Source organism: Oreochromis aureus, linkage group 14, assembly GCF_013358895.1.
Source record: "Oreochromis aureus strain Israel breed Guangdong linkage group 14, ZZ_aureus, whole genome shotgun sequence".
Taxonomy (NCBI): Eukaryota; Metazoa; Chordata; class Actinopteri; order Cichliformes; family Cichlidae; genus Oreochromis; species Oreochromis aureus.
The window spans coordinates 36,171,990-36,196,943 of NC_052955.1; the positions used below are offsets into that span (position 1 = coordinate 36,171,990).

Here is a 24,954-nt window from a genome sequence, read left to right on the forward strand (position 1 = left end):
GCATTATTGTTAATACTCTAGCTGCAGCATTTGGATTAACTAGAGTTTTTTTCAGGGAACTTTTAGAACACCCTGATAATAATTAATTAAAATAGTCCCCGCTAGAAGTAATGAATATGGAATATGAAGATATTGTGCAGATAAAAAATAGCAGGACCAGGACACAGTGACAAAAAGTGGGCTACTGGATCAAAAAGGCATAAATGAATATAATGAGAATAGGGCACTGTTGGAATGATACTACAGATGTAACTCCAATGGAAGGGGTTACATGAAGACGATGTGAGACCTATAGAGTCTTTGACACTGAACATCTGGACTAATGGAGAAACAACTAGTAGCTCAGTGCTCCAACATCTAGAAGAAGATTGACGAGGTACAACACAAAGGGAGAGCCAGGATGTCAGGTCAGGGGGAGATATCATCATCCCGGTCTTTTAAAATTGGGTACCAAGCCCCAAGAACAACTGATGCGTTGACGGTGTTGAGTGTGAGAGGAGCTGACCTAAGTGATAGCCAGATTAGCCATGATCCTAAGTGGCCAACTACCAAGACTATGTTAAGTATCCTCTGAAGGGTACTAAATGAAGGAAGTAAATGTAGCATTATGGACAATACCTACTGTGACCACCACAGAAACAACCTACAATCTACACCATAACATGGAATTACTATCTATCTGCATTTGCTGGAGAGTGGAGCTAACTGAAGCCTTTGAAGCATCTGTGTGCTCCATGGATCTGAAGTCTGAGAGTTGGCTTTGGTTGCAGAGCAATTAGCAGGGCAAGAAGTTACCAATGTCCGGGAGCTTTTTGCCTCTGTATTTGTGCAGAGTCTTTGGTTGTAGAGCAATTAGCAGGGCCAAAAGTTACTAATTTCCAGGAGCTTTTTGCCTCTGTATTTGGGTAGATGGTGGAGCAGGGTTAGGGTCCCTGGTCTCATCCCTGGCTGCTGGAGTCTGCATGCCAAAGTAGTCTAAGGCAAGATACTGAACTTGATGGTATTGGGTTTTCTACCCAATATTTTGAGCTTATTCTGTACTTATTATTCATTTCTTTGGAATTAGACTTTCATGTTGTCCCCTTTGAAGGTAGTCATTGGCCCACTATACCCCACTGAGAGTTCAGATGTGAAACCATTGAGTCCTTGTTACAATCCTTGTTACAAGCCATCATAAGACCTATTGAGGTCACCTGAGGCAAGGTGTGAGTAGTTAAAGCTGTTGGACTAGACTACAGCATTTACGCCCCACATGTAACAATGTGAATGAGCCTTGGCCAGCCTGGTGAATGAGCCTGTTCCTTCCTTGGACCACTATTGATAGATATGCCTCTTTTCCACTCTGCTCGACTTGATTTGACTCTACTGGGATTTGTCAATCCCTAAGGAAATTATGTGGAAATTAAAGGAAAATGACAAACTATGCTGATTGTGATTCTGATTAAAATTACGTACAACCTCAATGTAGGTGGGTTTGTTATAGCAACGTGGCCCAAAAGACCTGTGACGTAATTTGAATGTGATACAGGGGAGATCGAGCTGTATGTGATACAGGGGAGATCGGGCGACCGTGGCTCAGGGGCTCAGGGGGTTGGGAAGCATATCTGCAACCGGAAGGTCGCCGGTTCGATCCCCGGGCTCTCTGTCCTAGTCGTTGTGTCCTTGGGCAAGACAGTTTACCCTACCGCCTACTGGTGTTGGCCAGAGGGGCCGATGGCGCGATATGGCAGCCTCGCCTCTGTCAGTCTGCCCCAGGGCAGCTGTGGCTACAACAGTAGCTTGCCTCCACCAGTGTGTGAATGTGAGAGTGAATGAATAGTGGCATTGTAAAACGCTTTGGGTGCCTTGAAAAGCGCTATATGAAATCCAATCCATTATTATTATATCTATTGCTAAACGGATCACCTCTATTCTCTGCCAAGGCTGCACTGCAGGCTTCTCTGCTCTATATTTTAATTAACTGACAACACTGAGTTTAGCGTGGACATCCCAAAGGATCTTAGCTCTGTCATTCTTAACCACCCTCTACCTTTTTGTGTACACAAAATGATAATGCCTGTGTCTTGTATGAGAGTTGTCAAAGAACCAATAACCACTTGTGGAGAGCTACAGGAAGACCTGGAATCACCGGAGTGACGTAGGAGCAGCGACATGTAAAGACGCGTGGCTGAGTTGCTCTGCGGGGATGCACTATTTTTTCTCATACAAATACTGTGACATTGGGCACTAACACGTTATCTCTCGTCAGCAGAGTTACCACTGCAAACATGCGCATCACTCAAGAGAACTTTGCAACAATGTCAGGGTCTAAAAGTACCAGAAAGACTGATGGAGCCAAGGCCACTGACAGCCGTGCTAATGGCTGCCATAGCTAGCTTGGAGAAAAACGTAGTCGCCAAAATTTCTACGCTGGAAGCAAAAGTTGAGACCAAGTGCCAAGCTCTCAATGACCTGATCGATTCGCTTCACAGCAATGTTTCTGACCAAATAGATGAAGTGCGGACTGAACTTTGTGCTAAGATCGATGCTCTAGCTACTACCTGCACTGACCACCACGGCTGGCTAACTAGCCTGGAAGAAGCTGCAAACACGTATTCGGACCGGGTTGTGGACTTGGAGAAGCAAGTTAACGATCTGAAAGAAATTGTTTTAGCTCTTTCGGACAAGACCGAAAATCTTGAGGGGAGACAGCACAGATGCAACATTCGAATACTTGGCGTGAGGGAGCACTTTGAGACTGGGACACGCCCTGTCAACTCTGTGGCCCAGCTACTAAAGGAGGTTTTGGGCCTGGATACCGCTCCGACACTGGATTGGGCACATTGCAGCTTACAGCCCCTCCCTGCGAGAGACCAGAGACCCAGGCCACTTATTGTCAAATTTCACTACTTTCAAGAAAAGGGGGAGGTGCTTCGCAGGGCTGCCCTAAACAGTCCCCTGACCCATAATAGAGACAAAATCCTAATTTTCCCGAACCTGCCATCTGCAGCTGCGAAGAGACGGGGGGCCTTCGAAGAAGCCAAAGATCTACTGCGCTGATGTTGGGGTGTGAGATTCGGGATGCTGTACCCAGTGAAGTTAAGGATTTCTTCTCCTCTTGGAGAGGAAATATTCACCAGTCCAGCTGCTGCTAAAGACTACATCAAGAATCACATCTTGGCTGTGTGTGGGAGTCAAGATATGGGTTGAGTAGACTGTGCTACCTTAATTGCCCTGCACTTTAGATAGGGGTTTGTACTTTTGCTGCTTTTATAATTTAATAGGTCTTCATATAATTGTTTATCATTGAGCAAAGTAAATGACCAAGAGAAGTCACGTGTGCCTTTCCATCTGCCAGATGTCTAAACGTTATGTTATAGTTGGCGTTCCCTGTTAGGGGCAACTTCTGTGTTAGGGAGTGAAGAGACATGTTGGATAAAAGCTCTTTTGGGGGGGAGGGTGTAGCTTGCGTCCGGTTTGTGGGAGTTACGTTTGTAGTTACTCTGGGTTTTTACTTTTACTTTTTTTTCCTCTTGTTGGCTGCAGTTTTGTGTGTATACTTATCCCAAATTATTGTTCGGCTTGCTTCTAATTATTGTTTTGCAAGTGTGAATATGGCTAAGTATGTAACCAAAAATGCTGCAACTACACCTCATTCTACTAAATTTATTACACGGAATGTAAAAGGTCTAAATAATTTTAAAAAACGTACAAGGATATTTACTCATCTGTCGACTTTCAAACCGGATATTGTTTTTCTACAGGAGACACATCTGCGTTCCACGCAAAGCAATAGGTTGACACAAAGTTGGGTCTCCCAGGTTTACCATTCTGGATTTAGCTCTAAATCGCGGGGGGTTGCCATTCTCGTAAGAAAAAATTTTCCTTTCATCACATCACCATAACACTCCAGTTATTTTGGTGAATACTTGTGCACCAACTTGGGACAATCCAAAAATTTTTATAAGACTGATTGGCCTGCTGCCAGATTTAAATACGCATCCCCTGATTATGGGTGGGGATTTGAATCTGGCACTCGATCTCCACCTTGACAGGTCTAAGCCATGTCAGTCTACTGGGATCTCCAGATCAGCGACCGTTCTGAATACATTTCTTCAAAATTATGGTATCTCAGATCCACTGCGTATCACTGAGCCCTTAGCAAAATACTATTCCTTCTTCTCCCCTGTGCATCATTCGTATTCAAGGATTGATTATTTTCTTTTGGATAATCTCCTTATCCCAAGGGTCACCATGTGTAAATACCATACAACTGTAATTTCTGATCATGCACCAGTGCAGGTTGATATCTCATTTCTAAATGTGTGCTCAAGGCAGCGGTTCTGGACATTTGACTCAACGTTAATGTCAGATGAGGAGTTTTGCAAGTTCATTGAATACTACATCAAGCTTTTTCTAGAAATGAATAACACTCCAGATGTTTCAAAATCTATAATTTGGGAGTCGCTAAAGGCATATTTGGAGGGGCAATTAATTATCTCTTTTATGTTTTATAAGAATAAAAAACGAAACGAACGGCTTCGACAACTGACAGAACTTATAGCAAACACTGACACACAATATGCCACCTGTCCAACTGCTGATTTATATAAGCAGAAGGTACTGCTGCAGTCTGAATTTGACACACTCTCAATTAAAGAAACCTAAAAGCTTTTACTTAGATCAAGACATCATATATACAAGCATGGTGAAAAAGCAGGTAGGTATCTTTCACATCAGCTTTGTCAATCCACTACAGCCCAATCTATACCCGACATACAGTTAGACTCCAGTCAGATGGTAGCACACCTTGATGGAATTAATGCTGCTTTCAAGCTATTTTATCAGGATCTCTATACTTCCTGCACTGATTATTCAGAGGCTGACTTGGACTCCTTCTTGGGAAACATAGATACTCCCACTATTACCCAGACCAACGTGAGCTACTGGAAATCCCTATTACCACTGCGGAAATATTGCAGGCAGTTAATTCCTTGCAAAATGGCAAGGCACCATGGCCCAGATGGCTTCTCATGTGATTTCTATAAACACTTCGCCGGCAAGTTAGTCTCTTTACTTTCTGAGGTTTTTTCAGAAATTCAGGCAACAAGCAAGTTGCCACAAACTCTGTCCCAAGCCACAATCTCTGTAATACTGAAAAAAGACAAGGATCCTCAAAAATGTGGATCCTATCGCCCCATTAGTCTACTGAATGTGGATTATAAGATCCTCACAAAGGCTCTTGCACTTTGTATTGAGAAGGTAGCACCTTCTATTATACACGAGGACAAAACAGGCTTTATAGTGAACCGTCAGTCATATTTCAATATCAGACGGCTGATAAATATCCTATATTCTGACCATTCAGTTGATCACCCTGAGATGATAGTTTCACTAGATGCCGAGAAGGCTTTTGACTGTGTGGCTTTGGTTCTAATTTTATGTCATGGATCAGGACTTTGTACTTAGCGCCCCTGTCTTCAGTCGGCACCAATAACGCTGTTTTGGAATACTGTCCCCTACTAGAGGCACCCGCCAGGGATACCACTTAAGCCCCTTCCTATTCAATCTGGCAATAGAGCCACTTGGGGCAGCATTGAGAGCGGAACCCAGAATAAGGGGATCACTAGGGCAGAGGTTCCCAAAGTGTGGGGCCCGCCCTCTAGGGGGGGCACAGAGCCATTGCAGGGGGGGTCGTGGTATGAAAAGCAAAAAAAAAAAAAAAAAGAACACTTGGACACTGCTAGCATAGTGGACAGGTTTTTGACGGGGCTCCCACACAAACGCAAAGCAGGAGATGAAGCATCGCCAAATATGTTTCCAAACCAACTTCCTTCCAAGCCAAAGACTAGAAAATATGGTGAAGCGCATCTTGTCTTTGGCTTCACCTGCACAAGTGCCAAAGTAGGTCTCCCCTGCAGAATTGGTTTTCCCTGCGTCGGGAGCATGCGCTGGGCTCTCCAAATCACAGACAAACAGTATCCCACATTCTTGATTTTTAGGTCACAAACACTTCTTGTAATGACTAACTACTCCTGACATTTTGGAGATGTAAGCTCTTTATACACTAAAGTTACAGTGGGATACAAATAATATCAGGCTGATCCTTCCACAGTTTGTTCCCCCGGTTCAAATCACGGACAAACAGTATCCCACAGTTGTTTATGTTTTTGAACCCATTTACACAGAGAGGCATTTTTTGATAAATGTATTGATAGCAATGTTGAATATTATTACACAGGAAAAAAACAACTACACGTATAATGCTAGCAAAAAAAGTTTGGGAACCACTGCGCTAGGGGAAACACTATTCATAAGTGCTCTTTGCATGCAGACGACCTCTTTCTGTATATTACAGACCTGGAGGCATCAATTCCTTCAGCTCTGGACCTCATTGGATCCTTTGGCAGTCTGACTGGTTACAGATTGAACCTGGCTAAAAGCACACTGTTTCCTATTAACCGTCTGGCAAAGGAGGCTGACTACTCAACCTTTTAATTTAGATTGGAACACTCATTCACCTATTTGGGTATTCAAATCACCGACACTTATCAGGATCTTTTTAAACAAAATTTTACCCCTTTATTAGAGAAAACAAAATCGGATTTGGCACGCTGGTCATATTACACATCTCTCTTGCTGGGCGAGTCAACACAATTAAAATGGTGTTGTAATGGACAAAAAAGTTCCAAGAATCCGTAAATCCCTGTTACAGTGTTCTAAGTCAGAGGGTGCCTGGCCCTACCAAACTTTTAGTATTCTTATTGGGTTGCCAATATTGTGAAATTGTTCACCTGGATGGGGGCTTTTAAGGAAGGCAAGGGCCACTTTGGTCCTCTATGGAGCTAGATGGTAATCTCACTATATACCCTGTTGCAATAATGTGTTCAAGCCTACCAGTCAGTTGCAATGTTAATTTTAAAAATCCTGTGGTTAAGAACTCTCTTAATGTTTGTTTTCAGTATCGGGCTGAGGCGGTCGCTTGTCTGCTCCCCTATTGTGTCAAATCATCTTTTTTTTACCAGCTCTGAGCGCTGCAGGGTTCAAGGTTTGGTACAGCAGGTGAATTACCTTTTTCTCTGAGCTGTTTGTTAAAGGGTCATTTTCATCTTTTGAAACATTATCTAAAGATTTTGGAATCCCAAAGACTTACTTCTTTAGATACTTACAAGCCCGTAGCTTTGCAGTTAAACACTTTACTTCTTATCCAAGTCTACCCACTGACTGCCCACTTGAGGACTGTCTGCAATTTCGACTTATTGCTAGAGGCCATATCTCTCAAATATATAGCACATTTCAGCATACAAAGGCAGACTCCGTGTCCAAAGCCAAAAACGCATGGGAACTGGACTTAAACCTCCAGATCTTGGACGACCTATGGGACCTCAGTGTTAGCAGGATCCATGAATCCTCAATCTCTATACGGCATTTTGTAATACAGTTTAAAATCCTTCACCAGGCGTACTTAATCAAACCTAAACTAGCCAAAATATATAATACCGCTGATGATGGATGCAGTTTGAGAGGGTCTCAAAATAATTACTACAATTCCCGGTCATCCGTTATTGAATATGTGGAGAAGTTGTCATTTACTGAAGTATGATGTAATACTGCTTTTATCTGTGGGGGGTTTTTTCTTTAAAACCACCTATTCAAGCCAACAAGAACTGCACACAATGCAGCCCTCCCCTCCCCCCTTTTATTTATTTATTTATTTAGTTATTTTATTTAATTGTTGTTGTTTTCTACCCTGTTCACATGGTAGTATTTCTTGTTTGTGTGCATATATTATACATTTTCCTGCATCCAACTGGTTCACGCAACCTGTTTCACAATGGCAATGTTTGTAATCGCAACTCCAGTTAAATTTTTCTTTATTTTTATTAAACTGGAAAATTATAAATAAAGTTGTCAAAAAAGAAAGACCTGGCACAATTGTTTCAAAGAAAACAATAAGTTATGTAGTCCACTACCATGACCTGTATGCATGCTCACAACGCAAGACTCCATTGCTGGCAAAAGCATTTTGGAGTGCGTTTAAAGGTTGCTGAACAACAGCAGAATATAGTCTGGTCCAAAACTGAACTCGTTGAATGCCATAACACACACTATGTTTAGTGGTCAAATGTCACCCTAAAAATACCATACCAATAGTGAAGTCTGGAGGTGGGAATATCATGCTGTGGAGCTGTTTTTCAGACCTGAGCAATGCATGCAACTAAGTTTTCTATTCAGGAGGCATCTTGAAGCTGTCATCGCTAACATAGGCTTTATATGAAGTATTAAATATTAAACTGATAGTTTGTCCTCTGGGCATAAAACCTTCTTCCTTTACTGTTATAAGTAGTTATTTAGCACTCTATATTTTCTGAGTCTGTTGTCTCTTTTTTTTCTTTTCTGTTTCTTAGTATAATAATGAGGTGGTGGGGTATGGAGAGGAAACCATAGCTTGCTCTTAATATGTGCATTAATATAGATATACTTGATGTACTGCTGTCTGTTGTAAGCTTAAGATCAGATGTCTTTCCTTTCTTGCACATATTCACATTTACACAAACATCCTGAAAACCAATAAGCTCTCCTTGCCATTCTTCCATCCACTCTGTTCAGCTCTTCACTAGAGCTGGGCGATATATCGAGTTTTTTTTAAAAATATCGATATATTTTTATACGAGATATAAGATGTGACAATATCCTTTATATCGATATAGTCTATGTTACATTATAATTATAGTTGCGGAGCCGCAAGTTTGCCTCTCTTTCATCCACTTTTGTCTTTACGCAACGTTACTCGACCTCGCCTCTCCTTCACTGAACACAACTCCCCCTCCTCCCCCATCGCTTCACCTGCAGGCAGCGACAAGATGGACACGGCAAATCTCCGTTAATGAGTTACTGTGCATCGCCCCGTGCGTGGGGCTGGACGGCGTCAACGTGTTAATGAGCTAGCCACGCTAACGATATGCACGGCCTGAAATCCTTTCATTTTCTCAAAAGTTGACTGCGCGCCTTTTGTATGAATTCTGGTTGTGCTTGATGACCGCGAACCGATTTTATGTGATACACAGCGCTCAGCAATCTGTCAAAAAATGTTTTAGTTCGACTTTGGTAAGCTACGGAGCTGCACCGCTTGATGGATTGTCGGAGCATTACGGCTACCGAGGAGCCTCGCGGAGTAATACGTACTGTGCTTCAACGTAATATTACCGTATGTTGTGTGTATAAGGACCATAAATGGCACCTGTTCAGAGACATGGTTACGAAGCGGATTTGTTATGCACAAAACAACATAGTTTTCTTTTATTTATAGAGCATCATTCTTTAATAAATGCTCATAATTTATTTTTGAGTAGTTTTTTTCATGCACATCTATGCTGTATGTTAATAAAATTGCCTGTGTGACATCTGGGACACAGCTTTGACTAAGAACTCTCTTTTTGTTCTTACTTTATGGCTTTAAAAAAATATCGAGATATATATCTTACATCGCCATCGCCAAATGGAAGGAGTATGGCACAACTGTAAACCTACCAAGACAAGGCCGTCCACCTAAACTGGCAGGCCGAACAAGGAGAGCGCTGATCAGAAATGCAGCCAAGAGGCCCATGGTGACTCTGGACGAGCTGCAGAGATCTACAGCTCAGGTGGGGGAATCTGTCCATAGGACAACTATTAGTCGTGCACTGCACAAAGTTGGCCTTTATGGAAGAGTGGCAAGAAGAAAGTCATTGTTAAAAGAAAACCATAAGAAGTCCCGTTTGCCACAAACCATGTGGGGGACACAGCAAACATGTGGAAGAAGGTGCTCTGGTCAGATGAGACCAAAATGGAACTTTGTGGCCAAAATGCAAACGATTTGTGTGGCGGAAAACTAACACTGCACATCACTCTGAACACACCATCCCCACTGTCAAATATGGTGGTGGCAGCATCATGCTCTGGGGGTGCTTCTCTTCAGCAGGGACAGGGAAGCTGGTCAGAGTTGATGGGAAGATGGATGGAGTCAAATACAGGGCAATCCTGTCTGCAAAAGACTTGAGACTGAGGCGGAGGTTCACCTTCCAGCAGGACAACGACCCTAAACAGGGCCACAATGGAATGGTTTAAAACAAAACATATCCATGTGTTAGAATGGCCCACTCAAAGTCCAGATCTAAATCTAATCGAGAATCTGTGGCAAGATCTGAAAACTGCTGTTCACAAATGCTGTCCATCTAATCTGACTGAGCTGGAGCTGTTTTGCAAAGAAGAATGGGCAAGGATTTCAGTCTCTAGATGTGCAAAGCTGGTAGAGACATACCGTAAAAGACTGGCAGCTGTAATTGCAGCAAAAGGTGGTTCTACAAAGTATTGACTTAGGGGGCTGAATAATTATGCACACCCCACTTTTCAGTTATTTATTTGTAAAAAATGTTTTGAGTCATCTATGATTTTCGTTCCGCTTCTCACGTGTACACCACTTTGTATTGGTCTTTCACGTGGAATTCCAATAAAATTGATTCATGTTTATGGCTGTAATGTGACCTATGGGCAGAAATCTGTGCCATCGTGGAAAGGTTCAAGGGGGCCGAATACTTTTGCAAGCCACTGTATCTGAATTCCCTGAATTGCATTGTGAGCATGTGTTGGAAAATCAGCTGGCAAACGTCACTTTTGCGCTCTTCGCCACGATGGACCAGTACAGGGTCTACATCACTGGAGCCGCAGCACCAATCCATCTGTCAATCTCCCGCTCCCCTTTCCCCTCACTTGTGAACAAGATACTGAGATAGTTTAAACTCCTTCACTTGGGGCAGTAACTCATCCCTGACCCAGAGTGGGCATCCACCCTTTTCCGGCTGAGGACCATTGCTTCAGACTTGGAGGTGCTGATTCTCATTCCCGGCACTTCACACTTAGTTCATTGATTTTCATTTTAGAATTGGGAAAATGACTTGGAATTCTCTCTGAACTCTGAATCCAGGTAAGTAAATCCCAAAAAGTTCAGGAGAGGACAGTGGTAGTTTGAACATAGAGATGGTAGTGGTGATCAGTGTTGGGGAGTAACGGAATACATGTACCGCCGTTACGTATTCAGAATACAAAATATGAGTAACTGTATTCCGTTACAGTTACCGTTTAAAAAGGTGGTATTCAGAATACAGTTACTTTGTTGAAATAAATGGAATACACGGCGGTACTTCCTGTTTCATATTGTCGCGGTCCGGACTGTTTGGGTTTGTTTGACAGCTACGTTCTGTTGTTCCAGGCGGGAGCATTACGGTTGCCATGGTTACAGGGTGACGCGCTCTCTCTCTGCGTGTTTCCTGGGTGAGAGAGCGCTTTTTTGTTGTTGTTGTTGTGCTAAGCTAATAGACAGAATGCTACAGGCATAGCTCTAAAGCATGTAGCCTGATGGGCAGTGTAGTCCGTGCTGCAGGGAGAATGGACTACCATACCCGTTATGTGTCTGTGAGCGAGGGAGGAGAGAGAAAGGAAAAGTCCGAGCTGTCACGGAGCAAAACGGGAGCTGGAAGCATGTAAATATAATAATAACCACAGCAGCCAAGAAGAGTGCCTGAGGAGCCCATTTGTAAGTAAGCTATTAAGACTCAACTGTACACTGTGTTCGTGTTTTCCTCCGGAAAAAATAAGTTCCGTTGGAGCAGCCTTTCAACGCCTCTCTCTGTCTCCCGCAAGCAAAGTTGACCCAGACAACAAAGTAAAGCTAGTTTTCGGCTACCAGCCCGACACGAACCCGACGTATTAGCCAGAGGTCCCTTTACTACGTTTCGAGCGCGGACCTTCAGTAACAGTAATAAATCACAGCAATAGGACATTCATGTAGTTGTAAACAGCATGATAATATATTAAGTATTCCAAAGTATTCAGAATACGTTACTCTCATTGAGTAACGTAACGGAATACGTTACAGAATACATTTTGGGGCATGTATTCAGTATTCTGTAGTGGAATACATTTTAAAAGTAACCTTCCCAACACTGGTGGTGATTGGAAAAGTGGTGGTGATGGTTCTCCTGAGCCTCCAACGAGGACAGACAAGGGTGCAGGCACCTGCTGGACACCAGCTACTCCCACCCAAGGAGTTGGTACAGGTGCGGAGGTCAGTTGTGTCCTGGCAGGCCTCACCTCAGGGACCACTGCTGTCCCCACCCGAGGAGCTGATCAGCGGAGCTACAGCCAGCCTGGAAAATAGAGCGTGGACCAGCTGGGCCCTAGCCCCCCCTCACCTGAGAAACAGATACAGCTGCAGGGCAACGCTGAGCTGCAGCTGCCCTGCGAACAGGAGCACAAAGACACAGAGGAGCAGGCTCAGAAGAGAGACAGTCTTTGTGAGATTAGTTCTTTGCTCTGAATGAGCAGGTAAAAAACAGTCCTTTAAATTCACAGGCTGAACATAAACAGTCCTATTACTCCTGGCTCGGAAGAAGCAGAACAAAAAGAGGTTTTTGTATCCAAAACTAATAGTCTTTTAAATCTCCAGAGTTAGAACAGACCCCCTCAAAGTGAACAGTCTTAGCCTTCCCCAGCCAAGAAAAAGTTTGAGTTAAACACTCATTTTCACTTCTCTCACATAAAATCGCCCCAGAATAAACAGAACGACCTTAGGGGGAACAGAAAAAGTATCTTTGTCACTTACCCCAGCTGGCTGCTCAGAAGTCCCGGAATCTGGCTGAGGAGAGAGGCGCCGGTGAAGTGGATGCCGTTTCTTCTCGGATGAGGGAAAGGAGGTGACGGAGGAAACCAGTGATGGTGGAGAGATGAAGGCCTGCTCCTCATCCTCTGACCACATCGCTCCCAAAACAGGAGGCAGGTGAACAGGGTCCCGACCGGCGTGTGGAGGGGAAGGAATTCCGCAGCCACGGCATGTAAATGCCTTTCCCCAGTGGCGGCCGCTGCTGCACCGTGGTGTGTGGCTGCTTCGCGGCAAGCTCTGTCCGCTGCTGCGGCTGCTTCACAGCGAGCTCTGTCCTCTGTTGCTTCGTGGAGAGCCCCATGCTCTGTCGCTGCTGCGTTGCAGAGGGCTCCGTGCCGGTACAAACATGAGGACAGAACTAAATCTTCACTAAACATGGGGGCACAGGAACCAAAACCTAAGTACTAGAAATCTCAAAGCAAGGAGAAGACCTTCATAAACCATAATGCAATAAAAAAAAAGAAAAGAAAAGAAAAAAAAGTACAAAACTCAAAACACTGGGTCACAGACCCAGGACCATGACACAACTGGAAATCAGGAACGCGAAAAACACTTTCTCAGACCACTGTAAATACTACCTGCTGTTTGCTATTATATCTTGTCAAACTGTTGGAATTTAAAAATTTGGATTTCTAAGTGTATTAAATGAGTTTCTTGTAACAAGCATGTATCAGCATTAACTTTAGTTAAGTGGGATATTTATTTATTTTGATATATTTCCCGAAGCCACGCACATTCCAATATACCAAATTAAGTTGCTGCATCATTACTTGTTACATGTCATGTTGTCATTGTATATTAAAGCAAGATGGGTATGTTTAGTAAAACATAGATGTGATTAAGTGTATGAATGTGTTAATGTGTGTACTTTATAATTCAGTTTCAGTCTACTTATAATTTTTAGCTGACTAAAACTAAAAGAATTTAGATGCCTAAATTATAACTACATTTTAAGGCAAATTTTTAGTCAAAAGACTGTGACTAAAACAAAACCAAAATTTGTGTCAAAATTAATAGGCTGGCTAGTTCATGAGTCAAGATTTTATTGCAGCAACTCAGAATGATACTCAGTAGTTTGTATGGGCCCCATGTGCTTGTTTACATGTCTGATAACGTTGGGCAAAGAATTGGGTACTGGGGCATCTCCTCTCAGATCTGGACCAGGGTATCACTGGACACCTCAGACTTGGACAGTCTGAGGTGCAACCTGGCTGAGTCAGATGGAAAAAACATTGTCCCAGATGTATTCTGTTGGATTTAGGTCAGGCAAGCATGGGGACCAGTTAAAGGTATTAATTCCTTCATCCACCAAAAACTGCCTGCATACTCTCACTACATGAGGCTGGGCATTGTCAGGCCCCAGGAGGACCTTTACTAACACAGGGTCTGACAGAGGGTCCAAGGATTTCATGCTCATACCTAATGGCAGTCAGGGTGCCATTGCCTAGCCTATAGAGGGCTTCGTCATTCTTGAAGAAGTCACTTGGATGAGTGATCAAACGTTTCTCCCACTGAAAATGCTACGTCCAGATGAACTGAATCAACTTTTGGGGATGTTACAGGCAGTGTAATGTTCTCCACGGCTTCTCTAGACTCCTTCTAGCACATGTGCTCAGGGTGAACCTGTCGACAATCGACTACCTCACCAACAGACCACAGAACGATCTGGAATATGCTCCATATTCCGACTCCATATGTGAGTTCCTGTGCAGCTCCTTCAGCAGTAAACTGTTACAGCCACGGTGTAGGACTGAGCGCTATCGTAGGGCCTCCGTCCCGGCAGCAGTCAGGCTGTACAGATAAATACATTCATATTATGATCATTCTCACTGTACTTTATGTATATATTAAAAGGAAAATCTTTGTGTATTTTAATGTATATAGTAACCCATGTGTATATAGTATAGTATTTTCCGTTTTTTGTATTTCCAGCCTATTTTTTTATTTGTTTTTTATTGTTTTCTAATGCATCTCTAATTCACCTTTTCTTCTTGTCCCTTGCGCTGCTGTAACAAGTGAATTTCCCCAGTGTGGGATTAAATAAAGTCTATGTCTAACATAAATATAGAGAAATGGAAACATGGATTTATTACTCCGATGTATCAGAGCAACTTGGGGTTGTCCTCTTGCCCAAGAATTTTTGGCATGCAGACTGGGGCTACCATTGAACCACCGATCTTCGGATTATTTAAATGACCTGCTCCACCAGGTGGAGCTGCTGAGCTACAAAATGGAAATGATTCACTGAAATTTCTATTCTTGTTCAAAATAGAACTAGCCAGTTGTACAGCTACAGTGTAAAACAGCTTTGGCATTACTTGAATAGGTGGCATTTCTTTTTTTGATACTTTTGGAGTAAGCTCTTGCTCTTGTTCTTTTTGTCTTTTCCCCCATTAGGCGTGATCTACACCACTGATATGTTGGACCGAGAGAGCAAGGACTCCTATTGGCTAACAGTTTATGCCACCGACCACGGTGTGGTTCCTCAGTTCACCAGTATTGACGTATTTATCCAGGTGGAGGATGTTAATGACAACGCCCCGTTGACTTCTGAACCTCTGTACCGAACCTCAGTGCCTGAGAATTCTCCACGTGATGTTTCTGTAATCCAGATCGAAGCTCAAGATCCTGATGCCACACTCTCCACTACTGCTGAGAGGCTCAACTACCGCATTATTAGTGGAAATCCACAGAATTTCTTCACCATCAATACCCGCACTGGTGAGAAAGCATGTGTGCATCTTTCATCAAAAAGGTAGTGCTATATGTTAACATAAGCAAATCTAATTAGAAACCAGGAGTTGTAATTATAGGTTTGAATTTTTTTCAGTAATAAATTATCTTTCTTTTGTCTGCTGTGCATAACAAGTAGCAGTAGCACTTACTACTTGGTAATAAAGTGATAATAGCAGGGTAACAAGGCAGAAACAAGAACCTAATAATATGGTAAAGTTATTACCACTAATTTACAAAGCAGTAACCAATTAATGTGACGAAATGTTTCTCCCACTGAAAACGCTATGTCCAGATGAACAGAATCAACCTTTAGGGATTTACTTAGTTGGATGATTGAGCATGCATCAAGACATCCAAGTAATTTAATCGTAACAACAACTGTTACAATTGAGTAGAAGTATACTGAAATTCATGTAATTGGATAATAGACCCCCAAAACTGGGTGTAATAATGTGAAAATAAAAACATCCCCATGAGGCAAAACCAATTAGTAGTAGGTCTCTCAAAGTCCACCATCATCTCCACTGTCTTGAGCAGGGTCAGCTCCAGGTATGACATGTTCCGTTTTTTCTTAAGGAAGTACAGGAGAATGTCTATGGTTTTAAAGATTTAATTTGCTTCAGCAATTGAATTTACGAGTTTACAGCACTGGACCTCGGTGTGAAATCAGCCACCTGCCTCACATGAAGGATGACCTTCAGTTTGGGCTATACAGTGTTATACCACCACAATAACAAGTATTATTATGACTACTTCCGGAAGCGGCATGGCGGTCCCTCTGTCTCCCTGCGAATCTTCTTCTCTCTCCGTTCACTTCTGACCTCGCCTGATATCTGCTCCTTTCCTGGAATAGAACAGAGAAGATGCCTCCATGCCTATACTTGATTATTAATATTATCCTACTGATTCTATTTATCTATTCTATTTATTCTATACTGTTTAAGTTTGGGACATTCTGTTCGGACGCCCTTGGCCCAGAAAATATCATCCTGACTGTTAACCAGTTATGATGTGTAAGCATGTTCTGGACCAGACAGATCGTGGACACTCATGGATGTCTCTGTCATCCATGAACTTAAAGAGTTTCACAGATTATTCTCCTGAGGTGCATTCATTAGTGTAGAGGGAGAAGAGCAGTGAGGAGAAAACATACCCCTGGGGGAGGCCGGTGCTGATGGTCTTTGTGGGATGTGATGCTTTTTCAGTGCTCACCTGCTGCTGCTTGCTTGTAGTCATTTAACCCTTTGATGGTGGACTTCTTTAAGATCAAGATGACAGTGGAGCGTTTGAAGCAGGAGAGGACTTCACACAGCTCCAGAGATCTGTTAAAGATGGGGGCCAGTTGGTTGGCACAGACTTTCAGATAGGAGGGGAACACACCATCAGGTCCTGGAGCCTTTCTAGTCTTCTGTCTCTGGAAGAGCAGACACACATTCTCCTCAAGGATCTTTAATGCAGGTCAGGGGTCAGAGGGGAGGGGGATGAGGGCTGCAAGTAGTTTTTTTGTGTAGGCATTAGGTGAGGGTGAGCAGGTGGGAGGTGTGAATGATTGTCTTTCAAATCTGCAGTAGAAGGTGTCAAGGATGTTAGCTATTTGGCTTCTCTTCAGGGTGCTGGGATGGACTCCTGTAGCTGGGGTTGTGCTGCAGGCCTCTGCAAACTGGTGTAGGGTTGTTGGCTGAGAAGCTGTTTTTTAGCTTCTCCCTTTAGTTCCTCCTACCCTGATCTTCTTGCTCAGCTCATTTCTGGCCTGCTTGTACAGGGCCCAGCCCCTGCTGCTGTAGGTCTCCTCCTTGGTCCTCCTTGGCGCAGCTTCTTCAGAATTGGAGTGAACCATGGTTTGTTATTCTTGTATGTGCAAAAGGTCTTAGTCTACCCACACAAGTCTACACAAAAACTTATGTATGATGTCAGTTTGTTCATTCAAATTGGAAGTTGCAGCTTCAAAAACACTCCAGTCTGTGCAGTCAAGGCAGGATTGTAATTATTCCCAAGTGCTTGGTCCACTTCTTCATAGTTTTAAGTTAAATTCTTCATAGTTTTTAAAATAATTAAAAGTATTAGTCATTGTATTGCCATGTAGATATATCATAGACAGATCACTGAAAAGTATAGCCGTAATGAGAGGAAAGATGAAAGCATAAGCCAAAACAAGTCAAAGCTGGCCGACAGTTTGAACTGACTGAACTAGCCTTCATTCAAGTCCGCCCTTACTTCCACGTTTTTCCGGTTGCCAGCACCACGGCGTGAAAACTTTACAATGGACCCAGAAATGTCACTCCATTTTTTGTACATTTTTAATTCTCGAGGAGCTAGAAAAACTTTATTGTCATCGCCGGCATGTTTTGTACCTTAAGCTGATCAGAGACAATCATATCCAGGTAAAATAATTTCCTTTAATCTACACGCATTTAGGAATTACTAGGTTTTTTTTAACTAGGAGGATCCCAGTCCTGATTTTTGTTGATGTATTATAAATATTCTTGTTTTATTGCTTTTGTTATTTACTTCATTTTCATTATATAAATATCCATTAAAATTTGTTCAACGTTAGCGTTATGTTCATACATGTTAAAAATACCTGTAAATAAAATGAGTTCAGTGACAATTACTGTTTGTTTTAATTTATTCATGACATAAAACTAAAAAAAAACTAATGCAACACATATAACAACGTAACAAATATATCCAAATAAATAAATTTCCTAATGCATAACTCATTTTGGAACTAATCTTTCAAGTATTGAAAACAGTCTGTCCATCCTTTCCCTGCTGTCTTGCGCTCTCCTGTCCTCAGCCTCTCTCTGCTGCCTCATGTCCTCTCTGATAAGGTCTAGTAGCTCACCATCCCTGTCTTTTTTCCTATTTCTCCCTGTTCTGGGTGGCTGTCCCCCTTCCTCATCGCTTTCGTTTTGGTCACCCGCTGCTACGCTTGGCCCTGGAGTGTCCTTAGGGAGAGAGGAAATTAGGACAGGAGGCAAATAAATACAACACAACAACTCTTAGTAATTGTACATTTATTAACGTGTGTTCTTAAGAATTATCTTCTTGATAACACACATAAATACTTCGTATTTCTTTTTAAGTTACCCCATTTCTTTCTGGCCTCCAAGGAGGTGACTTTCCCCCACAGGCCCATCTTCTCCAGAATTGTCCTGATCACACACAAACAATAAGAGAAGAGAGAAAACTATGGCAACTATGTTAATCCCTAAATCCAAAAGTTTTCACAGCAGAACATAAGAGGAATATCGTCTGGACATCACAGGTTCAGTACAGCATGAGGGTTAATAAAACCGTACTCATATGAATATGATGTGTAAATTGATTTATTCTTGTACCTCCATGCCACAATGGCCGAATTCTTCACCCCAGTGAAGAGGTGATCATTTTCTCCTCTCATTTTAATAAATTGAGCTGTTTGAGTTTTGTTCCCTAAAACATATCACCAAAAGGTTAATTCGGAAAAATCTAAATTTGCTGCAGGTAAGCAGCAATATATGAAAAAGTGCGGGACCCACCATACAAGCTAGTTTAAGGGCAATTTTTACGAAAATTATTTTAATTAAAAAATAACCATAAGCAAATACCCAAAGCCTAACAACACAACTGCTACAAATATATAACTTTTGTACCACCAGATTTTCATATACTTTAAAAGTGTATTCCTCTCCTGCATTACCTCCCGCTTTGTCCGCAATTGTTATGAGAAAAATTCTGCTGTGTGACCCACAATGAATCATGGGATATGGTAGGCCGCCAAGGATACACCCGACCCATCCTTCAAATCTGGGACAGCCTTCGTCGCATCACTGTGACGTAATTGCCCAAAATTGCGGCCCACAAATGCTACCCCTGAATTTGGACACAGCATATGACTATATTAGAGAGTTGTTTTGATACAGAAGGAATCAGGGCTAGAAGATAAGCCAGGTATCATAATGTAGGCATGAAGGAGACCTGTCTTCTGCTATAATTTGTTTTGACGATCCACATAAGCCACCTGGTGGAATACCACCAGGCATACCACCCTTTAGAGTTGACCCAAAACGTATAAAATGACATTAACGGCATAACTGCATTAACGCGGCAAATCTCAGCACTAATTTTTAAGTTATCTCCAGTGAATTATCAGCAAACAGATTGTACATTTCCTAAATTCTTGTTTGATAGTTTAATTGTTGTCTACTGTTTATTTCTCAGGTCTGATCACCACAACCTCCAGGAAACTGGACCGTGAACAACAAACAGAGCATATTTTAGAGGTAAGGAAAGATTTGTAGCTTTAGAGATTTAGAGATGAATGTTCAGCACCTGCAAGGTGCAAGGCTCCAAGGTGGTTGGTGCCAGTTAGGGTGGTAACCTCCAAAGCAGATGGTGGACAGGGAGCCATCAGGCTGAAAAAAGAGTCCGTCGGACTTGATTAGCCTGCAGGACTTCAAAATCAGCCAATGGGTGCCAGCAGGCCAAGTGGAACACAGCTTGAGCAGTGGCTGAAGCAAAAACTTGGTTATGGGAAGAGTTTACTGAGGCCATGGAACAAGACTGTCAGACTGCCTAGAAGTTAGTGCCAATTTCAACTGAGGTGATGAAAGGCTCTAAGTGTTGTAGGGTTGTATTAATTGACATGTCTCTACAATGTCGCATGAAAATCTCTGTTGGTACACTAGATTGGCAGACTGGTTTGGTGGTTCCCATCTTTAAGGAAGAACACCGGCGTGTGAGCTCAAACTATGGCGAGGTTTCACTCCTCAGTCTCCCCAGGAAAGCCTTACAAGGGGGCTGGAAAGGAGAGTCCATCTGTTAGTTGAACCTTGGATACAGGAGGAAAAATGTGTTTTTGTCCTGGGTACAGAACACTGTAACAGCTTTTTACCAGCTCGAGGATATCTGAGGATGTGTGGGAGCTTGCCCAACCAGTCTACCTGTGTTTTGTGGACTTGGAGAAGGCATTCTTCCATCAGAATATTATGTGGGAGGTGCCTCTGGAGTATGGGTTGTCTGGCCTGTTGCTGCGGGGCATTCGGATCTTATTTAACCAAGAGCTAGATCTGCATTGATGGCAATAAGTCAGACTTGTTTCCAGTGGGTGTTGGACTCCAGCTTGCACTGAAGTGGTTCATAGCTGAGTGTGATGCGGTGGGAATGAGAATAAGCACCTCTAAATCTGAGGTCATGGTCTTTAGCTGGAAAAGGATAGAGTGCCCACTCCAGGTAAGAGATGAGTTGCTGCCCCAAGTGGAGGAATTTAAGTATCTTGGGGTCTTGTTTACAAGTGAGGGGAGAGGGGAGCAGGAAATCAACAGACTGATTGAGGCTGTGGCTGGAGTGATGCAGATGCTGTACTGGTCTGTAGTGGTAAAGAGAGAGCTGAAAGTACAAGGCCAATCCCAAAAGTAAGGTCTCTTATTTTTTTAGAAATACAAACAACTGTTTATTTCCCATAATATTTACATCATTTTAAAGCTTGAAGACTTATCTATTTGTCTACATAATCGCCATTTCGGTTGATGAATTTTTGTAGAAGCTGTGGCAGTTTTACAATGCCCTGTCATGCCTGCTCGCTGCTGCAGAATCGCCTTCTGAACAAATGTTCTTTCAACTTTGGGAACAGGTGGTAGTCACTGGGTGCGAAGTCCGAACTGTAGGGTGGGTGGGTGGGTGATGAAGTTTTGCAGGAGAGCGACAGTTTGACGGGTGATGTGTGGACACGCGGTGTCGTGGAGAGTGCTTGGACTGTAGGAATAAGCCAGAGTACCTGGAGAGAACCCACGCAAACGCAGGGAGAACATCCAAACTCCACACTGAATGACACCAAAGGAAGGACCGTCTTGTTGTGAGGCAACAGTGCTAATCTCTGCGCCACTGTGCTGCCACAAATTGCATTATCGTTAAATTAAAAATTAATATTTTTAAAACCTGTAATTTAAAAGCATGATTGATGTTGGAACAAATGAATTCTTAAGGCAATTCAGCCTGTATTTTGGGACTCTATATCCTCTGCTGGAAGGCAAGAGCCCATATGAAGGACATGCAGTGCGTCTGACAGAACCCTCTGGGCCTGTCTGATTACCGACTGGTCATAAATGGAGGGGTGGGAAAGATTTTCAGTCCTCCCAGTCACCTTCATGGCAGACCGCACCAGACACAGCAGATTAGATTTTGCATGCACAGAGGGATTGCCATACCATGATGATGTGCCACACCCTATGATGCTTTCCAGTACAGCCTGATAGAATTTTCTGATTATGTCAAGTGAAGTCAATTTTTTTTCTCTTTTTCAAACACCTTTAGTCTGTGTTAAAAACAAAAAAACAAACTAACAAACAAACAAAAAACAAAAAACAAAACGAGAACACATCATGGTCATTGCAACTGAATAGATAATCAAGTTGAATCCCAAGATAAATTTAGGATTTAATATGATTGATTTTTTCATTATGGATAAGCACTGGGTTGTGGTCTCCTACTGCTTGGGGGTCCAGCACCATCTCCTTAGTAGACTCGATGGTTATCATCACATTGTGATGTTACGTCCAGTAAGGGTATGAGAATTAGACTATTGAATTGTATGTTCTTTCTTTCACTGACATCCAGTTGTTGACTGTTAGCCTACTTCAAAATGTATTGCATTGAGTTAAAATACACATGGAACTTTAGGATTTTCTCAACCTTTGTTTGAGGACAATTTTCCCTAACTGGAGCTCCTTAAATTGTAATTGAAATGCTACCCATGTGGCTTGGTGTGAGTAATGCTTTGTCCTGTAGTCCATATCAGCTCTTTGGTCTGCAATACCAGATTATTCACTGAGCACTATCCTGATAGCTGAAGAGGAGTTGCTATGGCGATAACATCTTCAGTAGACTGTTTAGCGCTATTTCTGTTCTGCTAGATTGCACCTGCTCTGCGTACTTGCCTGCACAAAGTGCAGTATAGTGAGTCAGGATGTTTGATTAGAAGCCAAGAACGAAAAATTTGGGTTGTTCTTTGTAAATATTTCAAACTATGTAATAATGACTGCATATTAGATATTTTGTCCCAACAATGCTTTATCTAAGCATTGTTTGCTTTATCTAAGCATTGTTTGGACCTCTTCTAAATTTCACTCTGGCAATCACTTAATTTTAAAACTAACTATTGGTCTCATAAAACTGCACTTTCTAATAAATGTTTGAGGGACAATCTCTACTAGAACAGCATGGTTGCTTATGTGTCATGAAAGATCAAGTTTGTGATTAGGAACACTGTATATATTTTTGAACAAGCCTTTCTGCCCATACAGGTGTTGGTGTCAGATGGTGGCCCTAATCCCAAGCAAAGTACTGTTTGGGTGATAGTTCAAGTCCTGGATGAAAACGACAACAAGCCCATATTTCCTGAGAAGGTGTATCAAGTCAAACTTCCAGAGAGGGAGCGTAGAAAGAAGGGAGAACCAATCTATCGGGTGTTTGCCTATGACCGTGATGATGGGCCAAACTGTGACCTCTCCTACAGCATTGTGGATGGCAATGAGGATGGGAAGTTCTTCATCGACCCCAAGACAGCAGTGGTATCTTCACGCAAGGCCTTCAGTGCAGGGAGCTACGACATCCTGACGGTATGGATTTTTTTTTAAATTTATTAAACATGTCTGCTCTGTGAGTTCAAGAACATTTAAGTTGTATTTTCTAAACTCCAAATCATAAATTAATCGTTTAGTCTTTGCTGTGAAGGACCTTTTGGATCTGGAGAACATATTCTCTGAATCTAGGTAATGTGTGTCAAAGATTCTATGTGTGTTTACTTTTGTTTTTCTTGATGATCTTGATTTTAGGAAATGCTCTTTAAAAATATTTCTTCATCGTTAAGGTTGCCTGAACGGCACTCAAAATAACAGAGTTTGGTGCTTATTTAATTGATGCACACTGATTTTAGTTTTGTTATCTTCGCTTCTGACAAAAGAATAGCTCAAAACTGTCTCAAAAGTACTTCTGATCAAACTAACCCTACAGCAGGAACTGGTTGAAGCTAATATTTATGTTATTGTTACCATTTTTATATTTAGCAATTTATATTTAGTATATTTATAAACTTTATAAAATGTTTATAGCTTATAAACACCAAAATGTTTGACACAGTCTTCTAAACTTAGGAACGTAGGAAATTTTATGTTTGTTCGATTATTTCTTTGTTGTAATAGTGCTTCTTGACAATATTTCTTATACCACTGGAAATCCTGTTTATTTTCCTTTAAATAATGAATATTTAAGTGAAAAACTGAATATGAATGTGAAAGACTTGCCAAATCTTATCTCCCAATGCCAAACAGTTGATTCTGCTATTTACTTTTGTTTTGAGCTTCTTGTATTCCACATGCTGATAATCAGGTGCCTGATTGGGCCTGCATGGGCCCTGCTATAGTTCCACACAGTTGCAGTGTATAGTTGCACAACTGATCACAGATCAGTTGCTCGCATGCGTCAACCGACATGCTGCCAGTTTTAGTTGCTTCTGCTTTTTACATAATTTTCTTAGAGATTAATAAAGTTTATTCTGATGACTTGACACCTGCTCCAGCATGCTATATTTGACTGTGTTCCACAAAACCAAGTTGCAGCACCACAACAAAGGGTGTGCTGACAGGGTGTTTCGTTACCCTGTCAGCACTTAGGAACCGTAGGGTGTCTTCTACAAATTTGCGATCAAGGTTTTCAAGATGAAATGGCTGATGGTTTTCTACCCAGACAATTCAGAACAGATTGTGCACAGTAATCTCTGGTCTCATAGGGCTGTCAGGATGCCTGTCATGACTGCCCTTCACTGTCAGGTCTGTCTGGCGTCATGTCATCAACATCTGCACTGGAAGCTGAACATGTGAAAGAATGTTATATGCAGCGCTGAGTCCAGATTCTGCCTATGGCAGTTGGATCATAGTATCAAAGTGTGGAGAAGACGCAAAGAATACTATCCCAATTGCTGCAGTCATAGGGTAACATCTTTTGGTGGAGGCAGTGTGATGTGTGGGGCGGCATCTCCTTCACTAGAAAAAGAAGGCTTCTCAATACTGGAGGAAAACTCAGAGAGAGAAGATGAGATTCTGCAGCCAGTGGCAATCCCATATATCTACAGTCTGGAACTGAACTCCCCAACGGAGCAGGGTTTGTCAGAGACTACCTCCATTATTTGGGAGTGGAGAAGATGGAAAGGCCTCCCTGCAGTCTTGATCTCAACCCCACTGAACACTTGTGGAATCATCTTGGGCATGCTCTGCCAGAGTTACCAACCCAACCACACTGGATACAGGGAAAAATGCTGATTGAAGAATGGGATGCTATCTCACAGCAGTGTGTGGCCAGCATGAGAATGAGGTGCCAGGCTCTTGTGGCTGTGTGTGGTTTTTCTACATGCTACTGAGTCCCCATGAATAAATTGTTAAATTGCCAATATGTATAGTTTCTTCAGACTTCAATCATTTAATCTAATAAACAATGCCAAACAGTGACAAACAAGTCGATAGCAGAAAAAGCTGTTTGGATGTGACAGAAATGATTTGTAAAGTTTT

The 24,954-nt window shown here is 42.3% G+C and overlaps 1 protein-coding gene across 6 annotated transcripts in view; it reads left to right on the forward strand.

Moving 5' to 3' along the window:
* Nucleotides 1-24,954, forward strand: part of fat3a (FAT atypical cadherin 3a) — a 215,487-nt gene that overhangs the window by 55,940 nt on the left and 134,593 nt on the right. For 3 of the 6 annotated variants that reach the window (XM_039622588.1, XM_039622586.1, XM_039622587.1), the window contains exons 3-5: nucleotides 15,074-15,397; nucleotides 19,616-19,677; nucleotides 22,696-23,010. In XM_039622588.1, the coding sequence (XP_039478522.1) occupies nucleotides 15,074-15,397; nucleotides 19,616-19,677; nucleotides 22,696-23,010 (701 nt within the window). Of the gene's footprint in view, nucleotides 1-15,073; nucleotides 15,432-19,615; nucleotides 19,678-22,695; nucleotides 23,011-24,954 lie in introns of those variants that run through there. The other 3 variants (XM_039622589.1, XM_039622590.1, XM_039622591.1) reach the window with 3 other exon arrangements.